Here is a 13,821-nt window from a genome sequence, read left to right as displayed (position 1 = left end):
GTGAGCTTTGCAGCCTTTGTGGGTTTAAGGTTCCTGGCATATGCATACCATATGTGAAAGGCAGGATTTTCTTACGGTGCAATAGGTTAGGACAAGAGTGGGGTGAAAAACTGGGGCTTTATCCTTGGTGGCCACACCTGACCTCTGCACCCATGACCTCAAGGGGGACAGTGTATCTTTAGCTGCACTAAGGCAGTCCAGTGTCAGGCTCAGAACAGGGTCAGAAACATGATTTCAGCTGAGCATTTCCCTTTCTGGAAGGGAAAATATCCTCCCTGAAGCCTAGAAAGCCTCTGTGAGTGAGAAGTCAGGTGTTTTCTGGCCTCTGTTGTTTTCTCAGTGGACAGTAGGATAATTCACTCAGCCCAGCTCTACTGCAAATGCCATTGCAAGGAGCTGCTTTATTCCCAAGCAGCCACTCCTGGCAAAACAAAACAAACAAAAAACAAAACAAAACAAAACAAAAAAAAAAAAAAAAAAAAAAAAAAAAAACACCATGGCTTGAATGGCAAAAATCTTTGGCCTTAAACCAGGATATTTTAGTTGTGGTTTGGGTTTTTTGTTTTGGTTTTTGTTTGTTTATTTGTTTGAGTGTTTTTTTCTTGAATCCTCTACTAACATCCAGCTCTGCAGTGTTCCCTCCTGTAAGGACAGGAGAGAAACAGCTTGGCTAATAATTGCTCATAGGAGTAGCATCACTGGGGTTGAATATTACAGGGTTCCTGAGGGGCTTTCCTCTGACAATGAGGAGAAAGAGGACTTGAGTCCAAGTTCCCAACACAGCCATGAGTTTTAAAAAAATAAATAACCAAATCTTATTTCCTGTGGGTGTATTTTCTAGCCCACCACATCTTTTCTTTCAACTTACTGTATCACAGTGCTTTGTGATGAACTTTCTGGGAGGTGCATCCAACCACTGGAGCCCCACTGACAGGAGCACATGGAGATTGCTGCCTTCTGCATCTTCTCACTGCCTGAAGAGGAGAGTGCAGCGAAACCCTGGGGCTGCAGAGCTTGCCCAGCTCAGCCCTGCAGCATTTCTGCGGAGATAAATGATTCCTGGAGCAGCAGGCCTGCAGATAAGCAGTTATCTGTGCTGTGCACACACTGAGGTGTCTGTAGTGGCACTGCACGCAGCCCTGAGCTGCATCACTGCTGATGCTACCCAGGTGACTGTCACCTACTGTGAGAGATTTATGCCAGTGTCATCACCACTGAGCTTACCCCCCTCACCTGCCCTCCACACTATTCAGCAGCTGCTCCTACCAAAGCAAATCAAGGTACTTGCAAGTTTCTAATCCCCACCTTGCTTCTCCTATTATTTTCTCCAACTTTTTCTGAGAAGCCCTTCACATTTGTACAGCTGTGGAGAGAGGTACAGAGAGAATCTTACCTCTAAGGTGCATAGCTGTCCTCCCAGCTTCTCCTGGAAAACAAAAAGTAAAGTACCTTCCATCTCAAGTACCTTCCCATTGGATAATGGAGTCAATCCAAAAAAAAGCACAGGACACCAGAACAAAAACCATCTGGTTTTTTTTGTGTTTTGTGCCGTGGAATTGCTGGTCCTTGGTGGCAAAGCAAAGGCAAATTAACTGTTTCCCCTACAATATGACACGTTTATATGACCTGCCTGTGTGAGGCATACATATGGCCTACCTGTGCCTCTGTGTGAAAATGTTTTATTTTTCCTTAAGACTTGACCTCCTTTTACAACCTTTCCTGCTTGCCAGATTTTCACATCCTCCTCAGCTGATTATTTTTGAAAAGCTCATAGGAATTCATTTATCTCTGAGGCTTCCATCCCTCAACAAAACCAGACTGAAATAGGCCAAGGGAGAGACACAGGCAGAGGTGTATGGACCCTGTGACTGTACTTTCAGCAGTAGCCAGGTAGGTCCTGAGAGGCACCTGCCCTCCTTTGAGGACTGGCATCTTCCCTGCCTGGGTAAGAAGCTCCTTCTCCTACTGCCCAGGAGAAACAGCTATCTTTACCCCATTTCAACTATCCTTACCCCATTTCAACTGTCTTTACCCCATTGCAACTATCTTTACCCCATTTCAACTGTCTTTACCCCATTGCAACCACAGGCTTTAGAGAAGACCCTGCACATGTGCAGCACAGCACTGCTGAATCTCTTGGCACAGCTACAAAGCTCCTCCTGCAACATCCAGAGCAACCCACCTCAAACCACAGCATCCCACCTCCTCACAAGGAGGATATTCTCTTCTGCCTCCCTCTAAGGTTTTCCAGCAAACCTGCCAGCAAATCCAGACTCCAACAGACCCAGCCAAGCCCCAGAGCATCCCTTCAGTCCCCACTCCTGTAGAAAAGAAAGGAATTTGATTGAAGCTCCCTCTGGCTCTTTCTCTGCCTTGTCTGGCCTGTGGGGTTATGCAAGGACAGGGGGAGGTGATGTCCTCTCCTATTTAAGGTTTAGCATGGCTGTGGCTGCAAGCAATGGCTTTTTTGATGACTTAAAGGGAACCTATAAGGAAGATGGGGAGGAATGTTTTAAGGGAGTTCTGTTGTGATAGAACAAGGAGTAATGGTTCTAAACTAAAAGACAGGAGATTCAGACTAGTATAGGGAATAAATATTTTACAATGAGGGTGGTGAGGCAGTGGAACAAGAAGAGCTGTGGCTGCCCTATCCTTGGAGGTGTTCAAGGCCAGATTGAAAGGGGCTCTGAGCAACCTGGTCTAGTGGAAGGTGTCCCTGCTCACTGCAGGGCAGTGGGATTGGATGGCTTTTAAAGGTTCTTTCAAACCCAAACTCCTCCAAGATTCAATGAGTCTATGTCACCAAAACTGCCACCAAGGGCTGAACTGTCCATATTACACTGAGCCCTGTCACTCCAGGTTTGTATCCTCCATAGTAATTCTTATAATGAACACAGTTTGTCCCTGAGCTAAAAATGAAAATTATTTCATTTTTGCTTGGTCTGCAAGTTTTGAAAAGGAATTAAGACAAACTTGTGCAACTGGGACTGTCTATCTAGATGAAAAAAAAAGAAGTGTTAAAAACCTGGTTTCCCTATGGGAATTGCTAAATTCCCTTTAGCTTTAGAGAAACTGAGGTTCCACAGATGCCACAGAGGTTCTAAAGTAGAGTTACATAGTTCAAGTCACCTTTAAACTCCTCTTAGAACCATGCATGGTTTTATCATAATTGTCTGTGTGTTTTGTGTTTTTTTTCTCTTGAAGCCCCATTTTTTGAACTAATATAAAAAACAAAAAGCTTGAAAATATGACCAGATCATATAAACTTGAAGTTTTGGGGTATTAAAAATAAAGTAATGGTAGTAGTAATAATAATAATGAGAAGAAGAAGAAAAAGAGACAATTCTTTTGAATTAAAATCTCATTATGTAAGCCACACTGCTGATGTTTGAATGTGGCTTAGAGGTTTCTAGGACTGCAGTTATTTTCTAGGGAAAAAACACCTCAAATGCTCTGACCCGGCTGCGACTCCCAACCCAACGCGAAGCAATGAAATTCCAGGGAAAAAACAACTGCAGCAGCAGTCTCAGAAACTGTGCCATGGCAAAGGCACGTGGGCCAGGAGCTGCCCAAAGCCCTGCTTGTCAGCTGGCTAAAATAGCTCGGGCGGAGGTGCTGACAAACCCATGCCTGTGCTGCAGCCCAACACCTCCAGCCCTCGCGGGGTTATCGGTGACGTTTGACCGCGAAGCATTTTTTTGCTGGCTGCCAATAGCTATTCCCCGAGGACTATTTGCTTTCACATGCTTTCCCTTTGACACGGCTGCTATTTCTTTGCAATATGTAAACACTCAGAAGGATTTCCATGTTTGTTCTTCACCCAGCCTGGACAGTCTTTCGCGGCTCGATGGGGGAATTGACACGAAGGAGCAGCCGCTCCGCAGGCGTCCGGCGCTTTCTCTCCCTGTGCTCTGCTCCTGTCTGTTTTCTCCAGTTATAAACCCAGTTCTGCTCCAGTCTCCACACCCCTGGCACACAGCAGGAAAATGCATTCCTGGTGCCAGAAACACAACTGCCATCCTACATGGGCGTCCTTTAGAGACCAGTGGAGGCTTTGCACTGCAGAGCATTTATTCTTTATTTCTCCACTTCCTGCAGCAATGATTTCTGACTTTAAAAAGCCTCTTTCAATCTCAAGCAAATTACTAATATGTGACTTTTCCGGAGAAAACTTACTGGGTTGCCTGTGCTGCTGTTAACTCTCTCTCTTAATGCTGACTTTTTTCCAAAGGGATCTTGATGTATAATAAGATAATTTGCATCAAAAGTAAAAAGGAACAGAAACCACTAAAGAAAAAAAATCTCAAAATGAATCTAGAAATTGCAGGCCCTGACTCCAACCCAATGGATTGCACCTAGGCTTGATTTAATAGATCTGCTGCTTTGTAAAATCAACTTTATTTTACTTATTAATGTAGTTAAGCTCCAAGAGAGTAGCTACAAGAGATTTAAATTGGATATTAGGAAGAAATTATTCATTGTGATGGTGGTGAAACACTGGAACATGTTTTCCAGAGAAGTTACTGCTGCCCTATCCTGGAAGAGTTCAAGACCAGGTTGCACTGGGCTTGGAGCAACCTGGTCCAGTGGAAAGTGTCCCTGCCCATGGCAGGGGGGATTTGGAACTAGGTGATGTCTTAGGTTCATTCCAAGCCAAATAATTCCATGTTTTAAAAAAAACAAGTATAAAAATCCACATTTTCTGAGGAGACAGTCCCCCAGGTTCCATGCTAGGGCTGGAAAACAAGAAATGCAATTGGCAAATGTTGGGGTTTTTTAAATTTCATCCTGAAAAATAAAATCCTGAAAAAATGAAATCCTTCAGAAACTTTTCCAAGACCTGCATGAAAATAAGGAGAGTTCTGTAACCCAAAGCATCCCCTATCCCCTAGTTCCAATCCAAAGTGATTGGAAAACATCTATAGAAGTTAGGGAATTACAGTAAAAATCTAGAGGTGAAAATCTTCCTAGTGGGGATCATGACACTGAATTTCCTCTGCACGGGAATGTTGGCCACAAATTCTAACCAGGAATTTCCTTAACTAACCTGACATGTCTCCAGGGAGAATTCTAATTTCAGCAAACTGCTCCTTCCTAACCAAAAATATCTTCCTGAATTTCAGACAGATTCATTCTATACACGTTGACTCAAAAGTCAAATTATTGTATGACATATTTTAGCAAATGCTTATTAAAAAAAAAACCTCTTCTCCACAAGTCAGACTGCCCCAGGTTAATTTAAAACATAATTATAAACTGATTTTTATTAAACTAATTCAAAGGTCTGGCTGAATTTTTTTCATTGCAGTTCAAACTAGTTTTCCTCCTCCAGCTAATTCTACTGGGCAGGATGGGTTGAAATATCAATGTTGGGTTGATCCTCTAAATGATTCTGTTTGAAGAAAGATTTCTGAATCTGCTTTGAATTCATTTGATGTAGCCATAAATTCTCCACTGATTTCAAGAAGCCTTTAATTCTCTGTAGTTTGCCTTCCAATGTAAGGTGAACTGGAGGGGTTTTCATCAACAAGCCTCCTAGCAAAAGTCACCATGCATTCCCCAAAAAAATATGTAGAAAAAGAGTCAGAGAAATAATAACATAAATGTTGACAACATAACAAAAAAAATGCAGAAGAAATATTTGTTATCCTTATTTATTTAATAAAGAAACATAATAAACTTGAATTTTTCCAGGTACAAACAGCTTAATATGTCCTATGATATTGGCTGATATTTTCCTTGCTCTTTTTGTAGCTTGAGTGATTCATGTGGTAGCCTTTATTGAACAAATCAACAGAATAAAATGGTAGCACTCACCATGCTTAGAGACAGTGTGGGCCAACTATTGAGTTTGTGTCTTAAACTAAATCACTGCACTGGGAGGTTGTATCATGGCTCGATTCGGATCGGCATCTCCAGTAACAAAGAGCTTATTTGACATTTTTGAGGGGAGTTCTGCATACCATACAAAGATACCATTCCCTCTTCATCTCTAAAGAAACACACCACAGAACAATAGAAAACCCAATAGAAAACCGACCTTCCAGTTACAAAGGTTTTTGAAAGTAATTTACAATTCAGTTTTAGAAAGTTGCACTGTAAACATCTAGAGTTAAGACCCTCTTTCAGATTTTTTTTGCATTACTTCTTTTTTTTTAAATAGAGGTTTTGGGTAAAAGAACCATTTGTAATTGCATCAGTACTATAGGGTCTCACAGCAATGACACTAAAATGTTCAACTCAAGGGTGAAATGACCAAAGGAAGAGCTCTTCTCTAATAAAATCAGTGATCAGCTAATTGTCTCTTTACATTCCGTTCATTACTGGGCCTGACTCTTAATAAAAACAGTGGTTGAATCTTTTTTAATATAAGTTGCAAATATTTAAAATATTGTTAAAGCAGCATAACCAACAACTCACTTCTGAGTGCAGGCTGGCGTTTTCCTTGGGTTTCAGACAGTTTACATCATACATGAAAAAAAATCACATGAGAAATGCTCCTTTTTCCTTAGCATTTTTCCCTCTTTTTTTTTTTTTTTTAGTCTAAAGCTTTGAAAGGAAAATAATTTTGCTACTTGTCAGCCAATAAATGCTTGTTCAGCAAGTAATGAATGTACTATTTTCTAATTAAACAGTTTCATTATAGGCAGCAGCTTGTTGCTAATGATCGATAAATCCCATTGAGGAGAAAACATTTTAATCAGTAAGTCGTGTCCTCCGAGTGTCAGCCACTCTATAAACTCACAAGATACATATATATGTATAGATATACGTATGTGTGTGTGTGTATATATATATGCATATAAATATAAAAATCGCATACTCTTTCTGGGTGATATGTACAGTCGGAATAACATTACAGCATAAATACACAGGGAATATAAAGTTTCTCTAATTTGAGAAGCCTTGAGCAATTCTGAGTTTTTGGGGGAGGTGAGGAGTGGGAGGGGGGAAGGAATAAAGAATGTTTTTACTTCAAGGAACGACGAGTAGTCCCCTTAAGTTAGAATCTAATTACATACAAGATTTAAAGGCAACAAAATGCCCAGAGGAACAGCCCTATGTTATACACCATAGACATGGGGTTAAAAGGGCAAGAGAGCATGATTATAATAATACTTATATAGTATGGTTCATTCCCTTATAGCACTTTGCAATCAGAAAGTCTTACAACACCCTTGTGAGGTAGGTAAGTATTATTATTCCCATTTTACAGATGGGTAAACTGAGGCACAGATAGGTTAAATTATTTGCCTAAAAATCATGTAGTAAGAATCAGGAATAGACCCCAGGAATCCTGATGGCAAATCCTCTGAATTAACCGATAGACCACTCTCAAGTGAATGCCTGAGACACCTCTCAATGAATGGAGAGAATATATTAGCCCATATTTACACAGATACATTGTCATCCTTTTGACATATTGTCGTACATATTCTGACTTGTTTAGAGGACAGATAACAATGGCCATAGATAAACTTGACTGTAACGTGTTGCTTTAATTTTTGTTGCCAACCCCATGTGGTTTTTTGACTCCTTCACAACCTGGGATGTAACTAAATGTTAATGACAATACCCCTTAAATACATTCTTGATATCTTTGCTTCTCCAAGGTGAAAAAGCACAATTACTCTTCCTTTAAAGTGCAATGGCTCATTACAGAAATCTCAAGATTTTCCATGAAGTCCAACCAAACCCAAGTACAATCAGTCTGAAGGTGAAAAAGAAAGAACTTGTCTGTAATGATGGACATGTCTCTATATTCCATAAATAATTTCTCACATTCTATCGAGGCTGAAAGATAATAAATAATAATCTATGTTAGCATGTAAAAACCTCTAATACTTTTCTACAGCCACACATCCACCTTTCACTGCATTGTCATTTCTTTGGCCTGAAGCTGAAGGACACATCAACTGTAAATATTCCTTTGCCTACAGGAATGAGGATATAGCTGTTATCTAGTAGATCCTTGTAATCAGTTCCTGTATTTCTTGTCCTTCCCCAGAAATCTAACCATACTATCTGAGAAAATGAAAGATGGACCTTGAGTAAAAAGGATTCAAACCCTCAAAATTTGTGTACAGATCCAGAGGTAATTCCCCTCCCACCTTCTTGATCACACTGTCACAGCTGTTCTGCACGGCCCAGTTGGCATTGATTTATTACCACTAGTAGTATTTGTAAATTTTTTTTCAGTAATATTGATGCACCGAGCTCCAAATAAGGCTGTTTAGCTCAGTGTTCCTGGGGAAAATGTAACCTATCCCACTACCTTAACAGAAACTTTGCCAGCCTAGATGGTGCTTTGGATCACTACACACAAACGTGATGCGCTACTTCTATGGCGAGTTTGATTGCGGATTTCAAAGCAGATTCTTGAAACATACTAAAAAATTAGTGCTTTTATTAACAGTTTTACAAACAGAATCCATTATTGTCTAGTTTCCTGAAGGATAGAACAAGCCATTTCTCTCACTATTTTGACATCATTTGCTTCTCTGTTTTTTGTTGTTGGTTTTTTTTTTTTGGTTTTTTTTTTTTGTGTGTGTGTGTGTGTTTCTGCTGATGTGCAGTTGCAAGTCCCAAGAGGGAGGGCTTGGTGTAATCAACAGTTTAAATGTTGCTAATTTGATACTTTAATTATCAACAACTTTCCTCTTCAAGTGATGGGGATCCTGCAAGTTTCTATTACCTTGACTCAGAGTTCATCATGAAGAGTGTAAGGATCATTAATCTCCATGGAAAAAGAGACTTCTTTTTTTTTAAGTAAAAAAATATCAAATATAATAAATTTATGAAAGACCATTCACAACATATACAGTAAGTGTTACATTTTGCTACAGCAGCTGTGATTTTTTTTTTTTCTTTTTAGAATGCAAGGTCATACATCGCCATAAGTAAACACACTAATATGAGTAAGACCTTAAATGAATGTATACAGCCAGGCTTTATCTGTGGATAGATATACACTGTGTTTACTGTTTTACAGTCTAGCCTATTCTTATTCACACCACTGATATAACAGCTATGACCCTGCAGAGAATCTTCCTGTGCATATATAAATATAAATATTGAGCCAAGTCAAAAAGAGCAGGGTCAAATGTTATATGACTTATTAGACTCCTGTAGTTAAGGGTAAAAACTTCACTGTTTCTTTTGCAACTAATTTTTAATAAGAAGGCTGCTTCAATCGTTGTGTAGTTACAGCATTACATTCTGTAAACAATGTTTTAAAGCATTCTAAACAAACATTTAAACAATTGATTCTTTATCCTTGTCGGGTGAGAGAAGACAATCTATAGCCTCATCGCTTTTGCTCATGTCCGTTATCTTCAGCTGGAGGTTTTCACTCGTGCCTCTGGTGACGCTGTCGTAGGAGGGAGGGAAAGAGGTGGAGGACAGAGTTTCTGATTTGTCTATGGGCCTGCCGTAGTTTTCATTCATCATGAACGCAATGAGACCCTCCTTCTCGGGCGCATCGTCCTCCAGGATGCTGCTCTCCAAAGTTCTGTGCCGGTACAAGTAGGATGCCTGCTTCATGGAGCGCCGGAACAAATGTCTCCTGTAGGCCCTCTGGATGACGATGGCGGAGACCTCCTCTTGTTTCCGCCTGAGCGTCGTTGTAATCGGCTCGTAGGAGATCTTGGAGGGATTGGCTGCCATGAACTTCTCTTCCATCTGTATTTTAAGGGCATCCATCTCCCCGGATTCTCCTAGCACCCTTTTTGTAAAAGCAAACAAAATATCCAAGCAATGGATCCTGTCCCCGCTGACCATGGGCAGGTCCATCGCTATGAGTTTGATTTTGTTTGGTTTCGCTATGCGCAAAGGTTCTGACAGCGCGTCTGCAAAGTCTGAAAGTGCAGAATACTCAATAAACTGAGTGGCTTCGGGGTCAAACTTCTCCCAGATTTCATAGAACATATCAAAATCATCCTCGCTTAGAGGCTCTGTACTTTCCTCAGTGGCTACACTGAAGTTCTCTAAAATAATGGCTATATACATGTTTACAACAATGAGAAATGATATAATGATATATGTGACAAAGAATAAAATCCCTACGGCAGGGCTCCCGCAGTCTCCCTTTGAGCCATTTGCATTGGGAAGGTTTGGGTCGCAATATGGTGGTCCAGTGTTTAAAATGGGGTTGAGGAGACCATCCCAGCCAGCTGACGTGGTGATTTGGAAGAGACAGAGCATGCTGTTAGCAAAGGTTTGGAAGTTGAACATGTCATCAATCCCATACTCCTTCTTCACATAGGCAAAGTTAGCCATGCCAAAAATGGCATAAATGAACATGACCAGAAACAGCAAGAGGCCAATGTTGAACAGAGCGGGAAGGGACATCATTAAGGCAAACAGGAGAGTTCGAATTCCTTTGGCTCCCCGGATGAGTCTCAGGATCCGGCCAATCCGAGCCAAACGAATGACTCTGAAGAGTGTGGGGGAGAAGAAATATTTCTGGATGATGTCAGAAAGTACGGTGCCTTGAAAAGAAATGAGACAGACAGCAAGTTAGTACATGGGAAATAATCCCAGGCTTTCCTTTTAAAGCAATCAGTCAGGATTATTGAGAAAATAAATGGAAAGTTGCCCAGAGTGGAAGGCTCACAATGAAGGGAAAGGCATTGTTGCTTTTTCATGCCCATTTAATCCATAAGAACTTGTGAGACTGTAAGCAAAGAATGGTAGTTGCAGTTTTATTAAGGGAAAGATTTCTGTTGGTAATGAAAAACCAAGATCAAATCAAGACACAGATAACTGCAGCTTTTTGACCATGACCCACCTGAGAAATTTGTCTTGAGTGCAGATGTCAGAATTTGTCTGATATGACAACATTTTTGTCTGTAAAATAATGAGTCAGAAATGCTGGTGTGCTTGGCCTGGTTTTTTTTTTGAGCTACCACCAGAACAGTGCTGGTTTCTACTGTGTATCTGCTTGGTTGGTTGCTTGCTTATAAATTTTTCCAGTTTCCCTGATGGGCTGGGAAGGAACTAAAGGCTAAGACTGTGCTAGCAAGGAACTGAACTTGCACCCCTGTACTAAACTTCCTGCAGGAGCAGAGCACTTGGTCCAGAAAGTCTAATGCCAAGTCCCTGGCTGCACTGAGCCCTGCTGACCTCCCATAAGAAAAAGGCTCACTGGCATGGCACAAGGCCTCTGACACTGAAACATCCTGGCTGGTCACGGGACAGCACTGTGAGCAGCAGGACAGCTCTGGTTAGCTGTGTGCTATGGGCATATCCAGAGCTTCTGACATCAAGGTTCTGGTGACAGCTATGTGGCAGTGATGTTCCCTGGGTGACTCAAACCTATGAAATCCAGGATGTTCAATGCCCCCAAAGTGCAGGTGGGTGTCTGAGCACCAGAGATCTGCACTGGGGTCTTGCAGCTTCCCCAGTCCACTAAGGGTGTTCAGAGTAGCAGGAGCATCAGCTGATGTTTTCCTAGCAGGACACTTTTTCATTCACCTATTCCCTCCCTCAAAAAGGAAACTTTTTTCCAGAAGAGTTGAATTTCTGAGCTCCTTTTATTCACTGGATCAGTTGATCACCTTCCAGTTGCTGCTACTTCCAACTTTTGCGAAAATTCTTTTGGTAGGATTCGGATTCTTTTGACCTGCACTTCTTTAGCATCGAAATAACATCTCCAGAACAGCAAATGGCACAGGTTAACAATAAAACTGTCTCACGGTGTGGAGCTCTAGTAACAAGGCTAAGAAAAGTCAGATTCACTGCACTGCCCAAACCTGCCCTGAAGAACTATTTCAAACTTTTGTAATAAAAAGCAAATAGCAAAGCAGTAACAATCCACGTGTGCCACTTTCATGTGGCTTTTTTATTTCGCTTTCATTGGTTATGCAGAACTGGTGTTAAGTGCATGTGGTGGCCAGTTCATGTTTTATCACCATGAATCATTCAGTGTAGAGTTTGATAAACCACCTAATTTTTCTGATCGAACCAGTTTTTGTTAGGCAGTGGTATGCTAGTTATAATTACAGATTAAAATTGTGTTTAGGATTCAATTCTCTGAGTTGAAAGCATATATTATTGCACAAAACTAATTTTGCCAATTAATTTTACATCTGCCTTTCTAACCTTGGAGTCTGGGTGAAAATCCAGGGTCACCTACCTACGATGGACAGAATCACAACCACAAAGTCAAAAATGTTCCAGCCGTTGGTGAAGTAGTAGTGTCGCAGAGCCAGCATTTTGAAGATGCACTCCCCAGTGAAGATGGCAACAAAAAGCATATTGATCTTGTGGAGGATGTTCACTTTTTCTTGACTTTGGTCATCTGTTTCCACCATCATGGTAACCATGTTAAGGCAGATGAGAATCATGATGGAGACATCGAAGGCTTGTTTTGAGACGACATCGAAAATAAAACCTTGGTATTTGTTCTGAGGGAAAGGAAAAAGTTTAGCTGGGAAATTTGAGCCATGTAAAAATGATCTAATTGTCTCCTGATTGATCAGAAAGTAGAGTAAAACAGGCAATATATTGCATCTGATTGGTACTTTATAAACTTAAAAGTGATGATGAATATTTTTGATGGAGTTTTCAAACCCATTTGCTCCTAATGCTTTTTGAATCTGCTGTAAACAAGACACTGGACTGTGGCCATGAATTTATTCAGTGCGGGCAGGTGGCCACTGGCATATGTAAATGGCACATGTAAATTGCAATGTTAGTCAATGCTGCAGAAGAGGGAAATTTGTACCACAGGTCACTGGACTTGTAAATATCATCCAAAATCAAAACGTATAATTATTAAGTGCCTTTTGTTTGGGAGCAATAAATCTTCCTATCCTGGGGAGTGGAATGGTGCTAATTCTAATAAATAAACACTCAACTATTACACAAAGTTCAACTGAATTATGTTCTTCTTACCAGTGGCCTTGGGATTGGCTTTTGAGGTTTCTTAGATCCCAGCTTTTTCATTGCATTGTAATATTTTTTCTGTTCTTCTGTCATGAAGATGTCCTGGCCACCTAAGTATAGGGTGAGAACAACACTATTATTTTCAATGAAGAGAGCTTGCCTCTGCCCCCTAAAGTTCAAGGATGAATCCTCTCCTATTTCATTTCCCTTTCTGTGTAGCTTTCATCAGGCTGGACTGCCCAGAGGGACAGTGGTGTTGGTGCACAGAGGACACCAGGCCAGTCTGTGCCCCCGTGTCAAATTTTGTGCCAGAGATCCTCTTTGCCTGAGCTGTTTTGCTGCATTCTGTGGGGAATAGAATCCCCCACCCTATATTTTCAGGATGCTTATCCTCTAGGGATACTACAGACTGCTACAGCTGTGCTTTGTAGAAGTCCTGAAGGTGGTTTCTGCTCTGCCACTGCTGATCTCAAGGCTGCTGTGGCAAAGCCATTGCTGATAAATTTGCTCCTGGCCTCGGTCCCTGCAGCAGTCACAGGATGATGTGTAGCATATGCACTACTTATCTTTTTCTTTTGTTGGTTAAAATTGTCAATGATGACACCAATGAAGAGGTTCAATGTGAAGAAAGACCCGAAGATGATGAAAATCACAAAGTAAAGGTACATGTATAAATTACATTCCCATTCAGGCTGCTCCTCGCACTGCAAAGGGAAAAGGGAGAGTGTGAAAATGACACCACCTCTGCACACATCAAAATATTGATGCAGTCAAAACAAAGCTGTCCATTGGAAATAAAAGTTAAGAAATATGAGAATAATACTGTAACTCCTGTGAGAAATCAGCTCTCCTCTGAAGTTTACCACTGGCATCTGCAATGCCACAGTCATTTCAGCAACACTTACAACACTGTCACAGCAATCACACTGCCCC

The 13,821-nt window shown here is 41.0% G+C and overlaps 1 protein-coding gene across 6 annotated transcripts in view; it reads right to left on the bottom strand.

Annotated features, from left to right (window-relative positions):
• Window positions 1-5,638: 5,638 nt before the first annotated feature.
• The window catches only part of LOC119698372 (sodium channel protein type 5 subunit alpha-like), a 215,350-nt gene continuing 207,167 nt past the window's right edge, over window positions 5,639-13,821 (bottom strand). For all 6 annotated transcript variants that reach the window (XM_038130203.1, XM_038130206.1, XM_038130207.1 and 3 more), the window contains 4 exons: window positions 13,455-13,592; window positions 12,898-13,002; window positions 12,137-12,407; window positions 5,639-10,490 (listed from right to left, as the gene is read on the bottom strand). In XM_038130203.1, the coding sequence (XP_037986131.1) occupies window positions 9,256-10,490; window positions 12,137-12,407; window positions 12,898-13,002; window positions 13,455-13,592 (1,749 nt within the window). In that variant the 3' untranslated portion in view covers window positions 5,639-9,255. The remainder of the gene's footprint in view (window positions 10,491-12,136; window positions 12,408-12,897; window positions 13,003-13,454; window positions 13,593-13,821) is intronic.

Source organism: Motacilla alba, chromosome 2, assembly GCF_015832195.1.
Source record: "Motacilla alba alba isolate MOTALB_02 chromosome 2, Motacilla_alba_V1.0_pri, whole genome shotgun sequence".
In the NCBI taxonomy this organism is placed as follows: Eukaryota; Metazoa; Chordata; class Aves; order Passeriformes; family Motacillidae; genus Motacilla; species Motacilla alba.
The sequence above is the reverse complement of the archived record's forward strand: the minus strand, read 5'-3'. Positions and strand labels throughout refer to the sequence as shown.